Source organism: Siphateles boraxobius, unplaced genomic scaffold (genome assembly GCF_051911475.1).
Source record: "Siphateles boraxobius isolate OS27281-9 unplaced genomic scaffold, OSU_SipBor_1 16, whole genome shotgun sequence".
Lineage (NCBI taxonomy): Eukaryota > Metazoa > Chordata > Actinopteri > Cypriniformes > Leuciscidae > Siphateles > Siphateles boraxobius.
In genome coordinates, this window is record NW_027508766.1 from 4,000,761 (window position 1) to 4,016,638 (window position 15,878).

The 15,878-nt window shown below is 36.0% G+C and overlaps 2 protein-coding genes across 4 annotated transcripts in view; both read right to left on the reverse strand.

Annotated features, from left to right (window-relative positions):
* Nucleotides 1-228: 228 nt before the first annotated feature.
* Nucleotides 229-9,001, reverse strand: il13ra2 (interleukin 13 receptor, alpha 2). Of its 2 annotated transcripts, none has more exons than XM_077231185.1 (10): nt 8,825-9,001; nt 7,491-7,611; nt 6,830-6,981; nt 5,985-6,138; nt 4,574-4,694; nt 2,448-2,632; nt 2,009-2,160; nt 1,381-1,537; nt 940-1,051; nt 229-834 (listed from the first exon to the last, which is right to left on the reverse strand). In XM_077231185.1, the coding sequence occupies exons 1-10, from the start codon at nt 8,849-8,851 to the stop codon at nt 735-737; spliced, it is 1,281 nt and encodes a 426-aa protein (XP_077087300.1). In that variant the 5' UTR covers nt 8,852-9,001; the 3' UTR covers nt 229-734. The 2 variants fall into 2 exon arrangements, with proteins under 2 accessions (XP_077087300.1, XP_077087299.1); XM_077231184.1 differs by having other exon boundaries at nt 940-1,054.
* A 1,726-nt stretch (nt 9,002-10,727) lies between these two features.
* lrch2 (leucine-rich repeats and calponin homology (CH) domain containing 2) overlaps nt 10,728-15,878 on the reverse strand; it is a 104,864-nt gene continuing 99,713 nt past the window's right edge. For both annotated transcript variants that reach the window (XM_077231224.1, XM_077231223.1), the window contains one exon: nt 10,728-14,621. In XM_077231224.1, the coding sequence (XP_077087339.1) occupies nt 14,502-14,621 (120 nt within the window). In that variant the 3' untranslated portion in view covers nt 10,728-14,501. The remainder of the gene's footprint in view (nt 14,622-15,878) is intronic.

Below are 15,878 nucleotides of genomic sequence, written 5' to 3' on the forward strand. Positions count from 1 at the left end.
CATACTGTGTTATGTCATGACCCAAACATCATCATTCCAGTCACCATACCTTGTCAGCTCAGGAAGTGATGACCACAAGGAAAGGCTGTAATGATCTAATTGGTAAGTGAACAATAATGAAATATGTTTTGTAATTGCATATGTATGTGCACTGCATTAGCTGTAATGGGTATTTTACAGACTTCTTGTTGATTGTATGTATTTTAAAAAATGTAAACAAACAGATCATAAAGTCAAGAAATTTTTATTTTAATAATGTATTTAAAAGTTTGCACTTTTTTTCCAAAGTGTATGAATACTCTTACTCATTCTTCATGATGTAATCAGTGGTAAAATAACCTAAAATATAAAAAAGTCATATATCCAGGTAAAACAGTGAAAAAGCTCATAGAAAAATAAAGACTAGGCAAAACTGGCAAGATCATTGGCATTTGAAAAATATATGAGTAACTTTAAGTAACACATTATATGTGTGTAAACACATCAGGTAACATAGGGGCTTAGTAAACAAAGTGGCACATATACATTCAGGTCAGTGCTGTGGATCATTCAGGTCCATATGTCTGTTCCACAAGATTATTGGTCCTAATAGCTATCACTTTAAATGCACTAGAAGGTAAACTCTGAAAGGACGTTGAAGTCTCACTCCTCGTGTTTATTTATCTCAGTAGTGAGCTTTTAGTGCAGTCTAGAACTGCTGAATGGTAATGCAGCATAGCAGGTCATAGGGAGCATCACTTGAAAATGGGGCTGAGGATTGTGGGCATGCTCTCATTGACCTTCTGCTTGTACAAAGTGTATAGGGCATCCTTCTTGCTGGTCTTTTTTATGCAGCTGCGGGGACAGAAATGGGTTTTAGATTCAATCAATGAAGAATAAACCCATCAACACACCTGTATGCACATCTATTTATGTATTCACTATTTGCTGTATACTCACATCTTCTTTAATATCCATAATGAAAGACAGAGAATGATGACTCCAGCAATGCCAAAAACAACCAGACTGAGATTATTCCACATTGTTCCATTTATGTATTGAGTTTCCTTCTCTTCTGATAGTGGTAGTAAGAAAAAACATATGATCAACACTAACTTAGTTTAGTGTAAATGCAAAGGACTATTTACAACCTAAGGATACTTTCTACTGTCTTTACATCTTAGGGCCTACATTTGCTTTGTTAATCATACATATTTTCAAAAGCTTAAAAGAGTACATTAAATCGAGACACAATAACTGTCTTTAAATAATCACAAACAAACTTAAATTATGAATAGTAAAAAAAAACAGAAATTACAGATTTTACATCATTTGTCCCATATTTGCTTGATTACTTCTCAGCATAATATGCATAAAACTCAAAAAATCAATCAGTCTAACCTGTACACTGTGTTTGGCTCCAGTCACTCCAGAATCCTCCATCAGCGCAGTACATGTTCACCTTTGACCTGACTTGAAAACAAGTTTTCTTAATTTCTGCTTCTCTCTGGATGTCATAAGATGTGTCCAGAACTAAATTTTCCAGAACCTTCCTTTGCTAATGGGGAAATAAATATATAAAATTAGCTTTGACAGGCTGGATTCCTGGTTTATTTTTCTTCTTCTTCTTTTGTTTGATTTGGCTGACAACCTAAATCAAATCTTGGTTTAATGCTGCATGCCAAGATTCAGAATAAAATGCAATTGAATGGCAGTTGTTCATGTCGACAAGTGTTGTTTACAAATAACTGGATGTTACAAAGCAATAAAACCACTTTGAGAGAATTATAAGCAGTGTTCCCCCTTTCTGTTCCTGAAGGCATTTTAGATCTATCACTTATCAAATACATCTGATTCTTATCAGCTCACTGGTAGACTATTCTGTATTATCAATCACTGGTGTAAATGTGAGACACCTAAACAAGTACCAACAAGCACAAAAACTTGAAAATTGTGTTTATGAATAGAACCGAAAATTTTAATCATCCTATGACGCTAAGAAGAAAAGAAGATAGAATGATTGGAATACCTGCTGTTCTTTGTCATTTGCCATTAGAGTGCTTCTCGCAATCTCATATTCCAAGCAGTGTTCTGGCACCAGACCACTAGGTGGCGACCAATCTAACTTCAACAGTCCATCAATCTCTGAGATGTGCACTGAGGATACCACAGCTGGTTTTACTGCAGCGCAGAGAAAAAGAAAGAGAGAAGCAACTGAGGAATATGTTCTTTAATGCACTTTACTGTTGAGTCAGATCAGGTGCTCATTCTGTATGTCTCCCTAGTTAGTTAAATTTGCAATATATACACTAATATTGAGGGGGTTTTTTTTCAGGTATAAAACACCCGTTTAGCAATATGGTGTTGGCCCAGATCCGGCCCATCTGGGCCATGTGGAATCCATGTGTACCAGATTTGGTCCGGATCTGAGCTGACACTGTGCTGTTGTCTGGGCAGTGTGTATTTACCATGATTTTGGACCTCAATAGAAAAGTAGGCTGTTCTCAGACTTCCTGCTGGAGAGGATCCATTTACACACATATTAAACTTGGAGAATTCTAAGAGTGATTCTCGAGGTAACCTGCATCCTCTCCGAACCTCAGATAATATGATGTATTCTGGACATTCCTGCGTTTCAACCATTTCCCTGTGCCTGGAAAAACAGATACATACATACTCGTTATTCAAAAATGTGGGATATTGATGTAAAACTGATTTGTATGTTTTTGTGTGCGTCATTAGATATCTTAGAAGAGAAATTATGTCATTGAATTAATGACTATATTCAGGGTAGATTTACACGACAACAATGCACTAAAACTGGAAATGTTTTTCTTTGCGTTTTTCGCGTACGCAACGTTGTCAAAACAATCCCCGTCCACACGGATTCGCTTGCAACAATGACTAAAAACGCTGTATTATGCATGCCAGGCCAGTAGTTGGCGGGGTTACTTTACTATGCACCAATAGAGTTCAACAGCTCCTGCATACTTTTTCAGTAGGGATGGTTGCTTGCGGAAGTATTTTTTCCATTCATTTTTGCCATAAGACATGAGTCAAGCCAAGCCAATCAGCTACGAGGTGAATCATAGCATTATAAACTTTTGATTTGAAGCAAAAAAGTTTTTGAAAATCGGACAAAATGACAAAGGTACAAGACTGTGTACTTAACGGTTTTAGTGAGGGAAAGAACTACAATCCCATGAAGCATTGCGAAAAGAATAATCGAAATAAAAATAAGGAGAAATATAAAACAACTAATTTACAAATGTAGGCCTTATCATATATATAATATATTCAGTTTATTGCAAAATATGCATATATATACTGTATATATATATATATACACACACACACACACACACACACACACACACACATTGATAGCTTATCGTCTCGATTACAGCATTAGCAGTGCTTCATTGGATGGGTGGAGCTAAAGAGGTATTTTGGCACATATGTCGCTTTTTTCGACAGTGATTGGAGTAATTCGTCTGTACAGTATCAAGTACAATGTAGTTTTTTACTAGGAATTCGGCTGTAAAATATGATTAGGCTATTTTAAGAAAATAAGCTGAAATAAAGCAGGCGGACGGCTTCAACAGTAGCAAATACTAGGCCTATGGATTAACAACCTTGTAGCTCACAGTAGGTCTGTCTTTAAATTAAAAAAATTAAATAAAATCTGTTTCCCTATGCAGAAAATGAATGAGGAAAATGCATTTGAGTTTTTACTTCTGGAACCCGTCTGTTGTACTCTATACACTGAACACGTGATACGTATGACGTCACCTTTTTCACAAACTTGCACTTCGAAACCCGTTTTCTGGCCTCCAGAATGCCAATGTTGTGTAAATTAATGATGACCAAAACGTATAAAAAGTTTCCAGTTTTTAAATGAAAACGGTGTCATATAAATGGCCCCTAGGAGTATGAACAGTTAAGCTAAAGCTTCTGGTTTAACTCAAAATTTATCCAAATGTGAAATCCTACCGTTACACAGTTTAAATGATAAAGTTGTTGCTGACATTCCAATGAAACCCTATATTAAATACCTTGGAATTATGGTAACAAAAGATGTCCTAGAAAGACAAAGATTAAACTTCTCCTCTTAAAAAAGACCAAAGCGTTATTAAACTGTTGGTTATGGTGGTTATAACAGTTGTAAATGGTATTTTGGCATCAAATTGAAGATTCTGTTGTATTGCGATCTGTTACACAAGTTCACAGAAAGAACAAAACAGCTAAGCAGTCCTGTCTTGACCTGTAGTGCAGTGGAATGTGCTTAGATTCTAAAGGTTAATCCATGACCACAACCAAATTAGCTTATGTTGAACTTTGCCAAATTCAAATGTGTGTATAGCATGGCACTTCATTTTGTCTTCTATGGAACAGATAAAACAGCAGAAGCTTTTGCATTAGAACACTGAAGGCTATAAGCTCTCTCAAATACAAGTAATTCCAAGTAAAATGACTTGTGCTTCAACCTGTCCTCACCTCTCCCTGCGGCACAGTGCAACAACCCTTACTGCATCTGTGAAACTGGAATATCTAAATGGTTTAGTGTAAGCAACACTCCCACGGAAGTGCTCACCAGTAATAGAGGTAGTGCTGGAAATTTGGAGGCTGGACAGATCCTGAATCCCAGGTGCATTCCATGTACTCCTTCCCATAGTAGACACAATGAAAGTCTCTTATTTTTGATCCTGCCACACCTGGGACAAAACCACAGTTGAGAACATGTTTAGGTAAAGGAGAACAATCAAAATAGAAAGCAAGGCCACATCTCAGGTGAATTACTGGAGGCACTGCTAAGGTAATGCAGCATGAATATAATATAAAAATAGAGTAAGCCATTTCAAATTAAGACACAAAGGCAATTTAATAAACATTAAAAATGTACATTTATTTGCAACAATGAATGCTCCATTTAGATTTTGCACTTTAAGGACACTTATCCATAGGAATACTCACTTGTGATTGGAATTCACTCATGCCATTTTATTGAATATTATTAGCTATTATAACAGTATGGATAACTTTTGAATGACAATTCTGCCTAGAAATGAATAATGAACCACAATTTCCTCAAACTTGATCAATTATATTTAAGGTAACATGTAATCTGAAAGACAGTGTTTTTTTGTGTGTTTTTTACCAATTTCTTAGAAAGACTCAAATCTAAACGGTGCAACAGCTGTTTCACTCAAAAGCATTTTCTGTTGTAAACAAGACATAAGTAGTGGATTCCAGATGGGTGTATTTAGACTAGCATTTTTTTTTTTTTTTTGCTTATGCAATAAAGTTTAGATTAAAAAGGCTGCACGGGAACATAGAAATGGAAAATATTAACATGCATTGGTTTAAGATGGTTACAATTTCATGTAATTATTTATATTTCAACTATAAATGTATACATCTAAAAGTCTGAAGGATTATGCCAACACAAAGAAGCCAATGTATAAACATGCTTTGTTGATTATTCCTGTGGAGTCTGTCTGACTGACCTTTTCTATTCCTAGAATTTGTTATTATTGTTTATTTGGAGCTTACAATCAGATACTCTGATAGTTTTAAGTTAAAGATGCGATTGATGAAATGTGCTTTTTTCGACCAGCTGTGAATAATAATTTCGCAAGCGAAAGTGTCTATATCAGGAAATGCAGAGATAAAATGAATAGTAACTCAACTTGTCATGTGATCTCAAGCACGGCGAGGCAACCCGTTACATATCAAATAAAGCTGCTTTTATATGGCCTACAGGAGTCTTAATGATAGATTTTACATGATTTTTAACACATTTTTCAAAATACCATTTTTAGAGTTAGAATTATTTTGCCATATATATTTGTTTTGCATAGAGTGTAAAATTAAAAGAAGCCACAAAGCAAGATAAGGATTATGATACGTTTTTAGTTCAATTCCCAGCAAGAACAATAAAAGATGTATAGCTGGTCTTTGCTCTTCTTTGCTTCAGTGAGGTAGAATAGTTTTTAAACCTTTACCTGTAGGTTCAGGTGTGAACACCCTCTCTGTCTCCTCCCCTTGGACCTCTGTCCCATTGGTGCAGGCACACTTTAACACAGTGAGCATTCTCACCATGACTGGTTTTTCAAGGTCAAACTGGGCATCATAAGTCAGCTTGACGGTTCGAACACTCTGTACAACACAAAAAGAGGGCAGTTTTGAGTCACAAATAATATATATAAGGATGTTGTACAACAAATATGTCTCTCCTGAATATAAGTAGGCTATATGGAGAGTGGTTACATTAAATAAAAAAACAGATTTTTGGCATTTCTGACATAAAGGAGTTCCAGAAGTTCCATGGAACACGGAACTAGTTTACGAAATGGACCTTTACATTCACTGAACCGCAATTTATGAAATTAGACTTGGTTTTGAAACCAGACTTGCCCTTATCGTTTTTTTTTTTAGATTAAAGCTCTAAATGGAATTTACAAACTGAGTTTGCTTTCAAAACAAAGTTTTGTCAATTGTGGGTATTTGGAAAGGCACAATGATTCAGTGAATAACAAGTATAAAAGTTCAGAAAGAAACATAGACTTGATTGAAATGGCTGATATCATGTCACAATAATGATGAAATACTAGAGCAGTTTTCTCCAGCAGGACTGAGCACAGCTTTAGTAAAACAGTCACAAAACTATCAGGTCCACAACATTTTCACGGAAATGCAAAAAATAAAATAAATAAATACATTTTTAGAGCGTAATGCATTAAGCACGCATGAAATCTGAAATACAACTTGTGCGGGTAAGGCCCAAGAAGTAAATACTTGCTAAAAGGAAAATAACAAGTGTGTTCTGCTGATTCTCAAGGATCCTTACCCTCCATCGTTCCTCGTAGGTGTCATAGTATCGTAGCTGATATCGTACTGTGCAACCTGTAAGGTTCTGAAGGCTGGCTGGTCGAGTCCAGTGAATACTGAGGTAACCCAGGAAGCCAGGGTCTGTTATGTCAATATTGGCAGGTGGATCCACTGTGGAAAATACTGTATGTCAATGAACAATGTTGTTTCCCTTTTATAACACTTGGTTTGAAGACAGACCAAGCACCTACAGCAAACATCTGTACAGTAGTTGTAATTCTGAACTCAAGAGGAGCCAATCGTATGAGGCAAACTGTTTAGTTTGCATGCCATGAGGACAAACAGTTGTGAAATCCAGTGAATTCAGCCTATTTATCTGTGATCTGCGATACAAAGTAATGCTGCAACTTCTATCTGTCCAGTCATAAAGTTAGGCAATCAAGGAACGGATGTAAAAGGAAACATGAACAATATAACAAATGTTGAAGACATAGATTTGAGAAATATCAAATAATTGAACTATTTGCTTAGTATAAGTTTGCCTACTAAAGCTTTGATACATGTTATGTTCATACAAATACTGACTGTCTTGTATTTGATCTGACTCAAGAGAAGAAGCAAAAGTCTAAAATTGTGCCTATTTGTTCAATCGTTTCATTGGAACAAGCCAGGAAACTTACCCGCCTCTCCACAGGCCACGACCTCTGATGTGGAGACAGGGTGCCGAGTCAGCAAAAGCAGGGTAAATGCAGAGAGCCATACAGGAACCTTATTCGGCAGCAACATGTTCTTTATCTGTGTCTAGAGAGTGATAAAGCATCAACATGTACAGCAGTTATCTCTCTTCACGCCTGTTTGAACTACTTTTCAAGATGACGGAATGTTTCTGAGCTGAATTCTGATAAAACAGTGCATTGTTTTTAAAAAGGGAAGATTTTATATCACCCACACAGTCAGATATCTTTTTCCCCCATGCGGTTTGAAAATGAGTAAAAGTTCACACGTTAAATGCTCACGCATAAGGTGTGGCCCCTGTGTTTGTTATAGCCAGATGAGTTAATAGTCTGCTCAGTCATGTCAGCTATGGCATCTTAACCCTAAAACAGCTGTTCCACATCACCCTTAAATTGAGTTCACACAAAAATTAAAGTTCTGTCATCTTTTAATCGCCCTCATGTCGTTCCAAACTTGTATGACATTCTTTCTTCTGCAAAACATAAAAGAAGATATTTTGAAAAATGTTGGTAACTAATCAGTTTCGCTGTACATTGACTTTCAGTGTATGGACAGAAAAATAAATTTTTCAAATAATCTTCTTCAATGTTGCACAAAAGAAGAAAAAAAGTCATATTTGATTGCAGGTTATTTTTGGGTGAACTAACCCCTTAACACATTCGCAAATATATTTTTATATATAAATATATTGTATTGATAGAGGGGAAAGCAAATTATAATCCATATTAATTCAGCATATAAATGGAACATACATAAAAAAGAATTGTTGATATGTGGTTAGAAACATGTTGATGTTATGTAAACAAAGTTTTTTTGTTATATATTAAAATATGCAAATATCACAATATTATATCAAATATTATATAGCCTAATAAGTTCATGTTCAAAATGAAAAGATGTTCACAATTTTAAACAATAATTATCAAAGAACTAGAGTAAAAATATATCTTCTGTTACTCTGTATAGGAGCTCTGGTTTTTGAATATATATATATACATTAAATATAATACATATTCGCCTAATAGGACTAACGTGTTAAAATAAATGCTGCTATTTTGATCTGAACTAAAATATTTACAAAAAATTTAGATATCTGCACACACTAAAACAAGTATATAGTTATAGAGTGAATTCAGATAAATTAGTCCACTTCATAGTCGAACAAAAAGCAGCCTAATAAAATAAAGTAGATCTGAAAAGGTGCTAAGAAGTAGAAAGGTAATACGATTAACAAAAACCTACTAAAGTACAAAATATTAGAAGAAACAAATATACTCACTGTCATTGTCCTGTGATAGAAACTCATGATGGTATGAGCTCATATAGGTGCCTTGGGATGGACTGAATGAAATCATCTCATGGTGCTTAAATGTTGCAGGAACAGCGCTCTCTGTGACTCATTGTGCGTCTGCGCGCGCGTGTAAATCACACGCTTACAGACTGTCTAGTTGCATACAGTTAGTTTTTTTCTTGAACAGCATACATGCCACAATTTTGACAGCATTGCAATTGATACCGGTACAAGTTAATTGAACACCTGTGGTTTTGTCATTTGATATAAACTGGTTGAACAGTTCGTTCTAGGTGAATGATTTGAAACAAAGGATCATTGTTTCTGTAGCTCCTTTCACACTGATCATTTGTGTTGTTCGGGCGTTCCGCCGGTGTGTTGCCCTGTAAATCACCCTAGTTAGAATTCCAAGTGTTTACTTAGGTTTACTCTGTTTATTCACTTTTCCCCATTTTGTGCAGAAATATGGCCACTACAAGGCAGCAAGAAAAAAATATGTTTGTGGGGTGATGTTTATGTTGAATATGAGCGTTGAGTAGTTTTAGCAGTTTAAATTATAAATGTGTCCTCTGGGCTTTATGCTGATTGAAAACAGCATGTTTGCAAGCAGTTACCATTGATGAGAAATATCAGAAAAATGTGCAAAATAAACGGAGATCATCAGATGCAATGTGGGCTTGTTATATATATATATATATATATATATATATATATATGTGTGTGTGTGTGTGTGTGTGTGTATAACAACATATGCTAAGGCTGCAAGTTTATAGTATTTAGATAGACCACAAATTCACAATTTTCCTCATTAATATAAACTAATACTTAATAATATAGTGCTTTTAGGAGTACACATAGTATCCATAATATGGATAAAATTCAACAATAGGTCCATAGGAAAATTAGCTTGCAGTAACAATCTTTCTCAAGATTGTTAAAGCTTCAGTCAATGGGTTCATATCTCACAAATAGGCCTACAAATCTCTCATAAATACAAATTGGACAGCAGTGTTATTTTATTTTCTAATCTGTTCATTGATAAATAAATACAAATAGTCTGGTTTGACCTAAAAATTCCCAAACATGAAAGTTGCAAATAATATGGAGTTAATAGTGTCTGCCAATCTTTGTTCATGAGTGCAACCTGAGAAAACAACACTTCCTTCCTGATCCCATATGCCTTCTCTGTAATTGATTCCCTGGAAGAGAGATATAAGCTTTCCTTGGAAATGGATTCATAGTTCTTGAATCATGTAGCAGACGTAGCCCTATTCGCACGGGATAAGTATTACCTGGTGACCTCTAGTCATTTGTAATAATTGCGGAGTTTGTCTGAGATCTTAATCCCGTGCGAATCGGCCATGTCTGTAATTTGTAAAGTAAAAATTCCCCCGCAAATGACCTACTATATTTCGCCGAACACCGAGGTCCTGTGTTAATTTTAGTCCCGTCCGAATCGACATCTCTGTGATTTGGCCAGATCGTAGGCCTATATCATTTTTTCAAGGTTTTTGTTTCATGTGCGCCTTTTTATCCATCTTTCGCGAAGAATGGAGGCTGTTGGAGTGTTTTGATAGGCTAGTATTTTGGGTGCTGGGTCAAATCGCTATACACAACTACACAATTTGCAGAAAGTGAAAGCTGAAAATCATCAGAAGAGCAAAAACAAAAAGAATGATTGGATAGAAATGAATGAGGTCCCCAGATAGTACTAATCCCGTGCGAATAGGGCTATACAGATGAATGGTCAAAATTGTTGCTTGATATTTGTAAGCATTGCTTATTACAGTGTGACACTTAGAGAGCATTTGTCTGTATTTCTCCCGTTATATGAAGAACTGTTCCTGCAGTGAAGGAGAAGCACAAAGCAAAGGTCAAGGACACAATGAAACACTGTAAAATGTAATTTTATTCCAGTATTTTGACGTCTGAAATGTTTCAGGTGTTTTCCTTTTTAAGAAACATCCTAATGTGTTGAAACAGAGATTATGTACAAGAAAAATGGTATGATCGAGACATGCAATCCAGTTGTGTCATACAAAAACATCTATACATACAGTACGCACTGCATAGGAGGCATCTCCTGTCTATTACTTTTGAAGAAACAATTCTTTTTACAAACTGAACATTTTCTCAACATGAATGAGGATCAGAGCTGACAAGTGAGATTATTTCAAAGCTTTGCTAAAATGGAGTTTGATTGTGAAAGGGGACAAAAAATAACACGAGAATGGCTTTCATCAAAACAGCATACTGTCATCCTCCTCACAATTAACAGTGTAAATGTAAATACTCAGTATGAGCTATCTACTCGTTTCCCACAATGAAATAAGTCTGTCATAAAACCCGTTTCAGCATTACATTTGTCAATTTAAGGTCTTATGGCAACGATTATCTCGGCTACAGTTCCGTCATTATTGTAGCATTATAGCATATCAATAAAAACATAGAATGCAGTTTATACCTTGTACCAGGCAACCAGTTTCTGGAATCTTGCAAGTGACAGCGTACATAGTTGTGTATGAGTGACAGATAACTGGAAAGTCTTAGAAACAACCAAATCTGAAACTGCCACTTTAAACTGATCTAACATGGATTTCACAGATATTATCTAATGGGTGTGAGTGAAAGTAAAATCAAAACATGTTTTGTTAAGAAGAACTGTAGAAAACATTTAATATTGTTGGCTGAGATTGTATCAAGGAGACTGAGGAATTGCTGTCATCAATCCATCACCAAGATTTGCATCTGAATCAGAAGCAAGCTGCTAGTATATGAACTAGAGTAGGGGAGTAAACAAACTAATCGTTGCAAATTTAGGTCCCAAAATTCCTTTCCACAGCAAAGTTGTCAACAGCTGCTCCTACTGCCAGATGAGCATTCTGTGAGGTTTTGAAAGGCATAAATCAATGAACAACGTTTACTCATCAGTCTCTTCAAAACACTAACAAGTAGGCTAACTTTCAAGATGTGTTGAAGTGGTTATTCAGACATGACAGCAATAAGACATAAAAAATGACCCGAGGGGTTCTAGCAGACCAATCACAGCGCTTGCATCCGCGTAGAATTGACGTGTTTTACATTTTTGGAGAGGTGCACTTTGGGGTTGCCGAAGGGTACGCGCGCTACACACAGCCTACGACGTAGCTACGGCGTGAATTCGACATAGAAGTATAAATTGGGCTCTACATGCCCACTATAAATCCGTTTACTACGAGAAAGCAGGCTAAGACATGAAGGTTGGGGTTTACATGCTCTGTATTAGCTGCCATTTTCTTACTGCCATATAAACGTAATGTGAATGTGGATTATGCAGTCATGTAAACGCATAAGCAGCATTCTTATGTTTTTTTTTTTTTTTGATGAGTGCACAAAAAACAGCACAATTCAAGTAACATAAAAACTACTGACGCATAAGTAATGTGATGAAACTGGCCATCTAAATGTGAATTTTCTTTCTCATCTGATCCTAATTAGCTTTCTCACAACAGATGGCTTTCTGGTGTACATGTAAACCTAGACATGGAAGGTGACCTCCAAAACCTCTAATTTTCTCAAAACGTTTTGAATGTTTTTGCTGATTCTTGGGCAATAGTTGATGTTTTTCAGATGTTCAATACAGAAGTAAACAGAGCAGAAATAAATAAAACATACAAAAGTACATAAAAGGTAAATAAATTCCTCCATAAAACAAATTAAAATTATTTGTACATACAAAAAAATTCTAAACATCTTCAGTTTACGGACAACTGCAGTACATCAAATGCTTTACAACTTGATAACATTTTCCAGGCATCCAAGATTCTTTAGATTTGTTTAGCTATGAGACATTATTTTTTAAATTTTGTAATTTAAATCCATACAATCATGTGTGTATCAATTATAAATGGACTGTTTCTACTCTATGTGATTATAATTAGCTGTTGCTGTATTTAAAACTGGCCTATTTTCAGTGCTGAAATTATTCATACCTGCACATCAAACAATAAAAATTCTAGTGCACAATGCAATTACACTGGCACATGCAAAATGTTCAGGAATTCTGTTGTGAATTCCTCACAAAGGCTGTTTACGAGAACTGAAGCAATAAAATAAAACCTGTGGGAAAATCAGTCATAATAAAGATGAACTTGCAAAGATTTGCAAGTATGTGAAAGAACATAAACAAGCCTTTGTCTTATATGAACATTAGCAGTGTCTTCGCGTTTCAAACAAAACAGTCCAGGAATGCAGAAAGAAATTAATACTTGACTAACCTGACTGCAGTAAATTAACAAAACTAGCTACATTTACATGGACACCTTTTGGTTCATTCGGAATTAAATCAATCCGATTGATGAATCCGAACACGGTGTTTACGTGAATGATAAATAAAGTAATCGGGTGTGCTTTTATATGTCACAAGCTTCAAATCGGAATTGATTTTTTGACATGCGCACACTGCGCGAATATACTGCTACTGTTCGTATATAACTATTCTCCTCTATTGGTTCTTTATTTGTTTTAAACAGCAGACTTAATATTTATCCGTCTCTGGTCATGATTTGGAAACAATGAGCATATGAACCGTTTTGCCGTGCTGCTTATTTATCACGCCGAAAACCAGTCGTCTGTGGATAAGAGTCTTAAATAAGGACTGGTGGGACGTTGTCCTGCTCCACTTCACAGACGCTGAGTGAAATGAGAATTTTAGAATAATCGGACACTCATTTAGATTACACTTTATTCATCTGGAAGAACAGCTTGTTCCGCGCGTCATACGTCATTACGCTATTTCAACGTCATTGCACATGCGCAATCCTTTCAGTTTCGGTTTTCAATCCGATCAAGTGTTTACATGTTCTTTCGATCGGATTACAAAAGGAATAAACCACCCCTTTCAATCCGATCGAAATTCCAATCGGATCGAGCTCAATCAGACCGATTAAGGTGTTTACATTAAGGTTTTTTAGTCCGATTGAGCCTTCAATCCGATTATAAAGGTCCATGTAAACGCAGCTATGACAGCCATGATCGTTTTTTTATGGCAACATCTTTGTCGGCCCTTTCCAGGTGTCCTCATTGTTGGTCTGGTTGTGATTACATGCACATCAATACATGTCTCTCCCTTACTTATTTCCTTGGACAGACAGGAAACAACAGACGGAATGTAACTAAATGACTGACAGCTCTTAGTGACTTCATACAGGAGAGGGCTGGAGTGGCACTGAAATAACTCCTTCCCTCTGGTCCAGATTCAGCCAGAAAGCTGCATACTTTTCTCCTGTCCTCGCCCATTGTTGGGGTCACCGGTACAAGAGAAGAGCAAACACGAGGGAGATGAGAAGGAGATACAAAAGAAAGAAGACTGAGGTGTCCAGCATTAAGACGGCATAGCCAGTCGTGGACTAGAAACAGATATTTCCCCTCAGAATGAAACATGTGGCTTTAACGTACAATTTCTCTCCAATAGGGCACAATATTGAAGCTTTAAACTGTCTAGCCCCCTCCATAGAGGCTTATAAGAGGTAGGGGGAAGCCGGCCTGTTCACCACAGTTGAGTTAGGGTGAAGGGTCATGACCTCCACATAATAGGTCAAAGATCAGCACTGAGAGTGAGGAGTGAGGATGAGGTGGTAAGGCAGGGTAAAGGGATGCTAAGTGGGCGTCCCATGATCCAGCGATGCTACATGGTTGAAAGTTGGTTGGGCTTTGATGATGGAAGATCCAGCAGTGCCTGTACAGTGACACCAACTTTCACCAGACCTCGCTCCTCCAGGATGTGATGTGGCAAACACAACTTGTCCTGTTCATGAACACGATCAAAAACACAGTAACTACAGCAATATTGTGAAATATTATTGCAATTTGAACTGTTTAACTGTTTTCTATTTGAAAATATTTTAAAAATGAAACGTGTTGCTGTAATGTCAAAGCCAAATTTTCAGGAGTCATTACTCCAGTCTCCTGAGGAGATCCTTAAATTTGATGATTTGTTGCTCAAGAAACATTTCTTATTATTATCCATGTCAAAAACAGTTGTGTTGCCAAATATTATTGAGGAAACCATGATATGCTTTTTTTTTAAGATTCAGCATTTATTTGAAACAGAAACCTTAACAATATAAATAGCTTTACTCTCACATTAGATAACATGTAACCCTAACCCTAACCCTTGCTGAATAGAAGTATTAATTTATAAAATCTTACTGACCTTAAACCTTTGAATGTATGACATTATGTATAAACATTCAACTTCAATTTTTTTTTGCATGAATGTACAACTTCAACATATGCACATCTATCAATATCCCTTTAAGTAAAAACTAGATTATGTTGTAATTTTAAAATATGTATCAATTAATTTAATATCAATCAATAATTTAAAATCAATCAATTAAATATGCAATATCAAATTATATAATAAAAATATATTGTAGATACAGATATTGGATAAAAACTATGGAAGCATATGCGTAGCAATATTCAATTTGAAATGTAATATGCAAAATTACACTTCAATATGTAAAATGGCAATGCATTTCTGTATTTAAATTTACATTTTCCATTACAATTGTGCAACGCTTGGTGCAAAATGAAAATCTATTACAGAAATTATTAGATATGTTTAACATGTTCAAGCAAAAATTGTAGCAAAACGATCATTTAAATGTCATTTATTTTAATTGCATTTACACTCAAAGTTAAGACACTTGTGATTGCATTTTCATTAAATGTCCCACAGTGAATGTAGCAAAATTCAATGTGCGATCATGTCCTCGCCCCCTCCCGCCCTGTCAATCACTGCATGAAGGCAGGGCTCGGCAACAAGTAAACACAGGCTAGGTATTTTGATGTGTTGGAAGGGAACATGGCGGTGGCAGAGCTGATACGAGCGTTACATTCACTGGCAGATAAAGTGGAGCGTGAACAGAGAAATTGTAGTGTTTCCGAAGATTATTACGCGTCTGCAGGTAATAGATTCAGTACGTTGTTGGAACGTCTGGGAGAATTTTCGAGTAACCCCAGAGTGCAGTCTGGACGATTGGGGCGGGGCGACACG

Coding starts and splice junctions, on each gene's coding strand:
- il13ra2 (XM_077231184.1), bottom strand. CDS start 8,851: ATGAGTTTCTATCACAGGACAATGACA. Junction 2,161..2,447: donor TATTGAGGTCCAAAATCATG/GTAAATACACAC, acceptor TCTGCGCTGCAG/TAAAACCAGCTGTGGTATCC. Junction 1,055..1,380: donor GAGCCAAACACAGTGTACAG/GTTAGACTGATT, acceptor TACCACTATCAG/AAGAGAAGGAAACTCAATAC.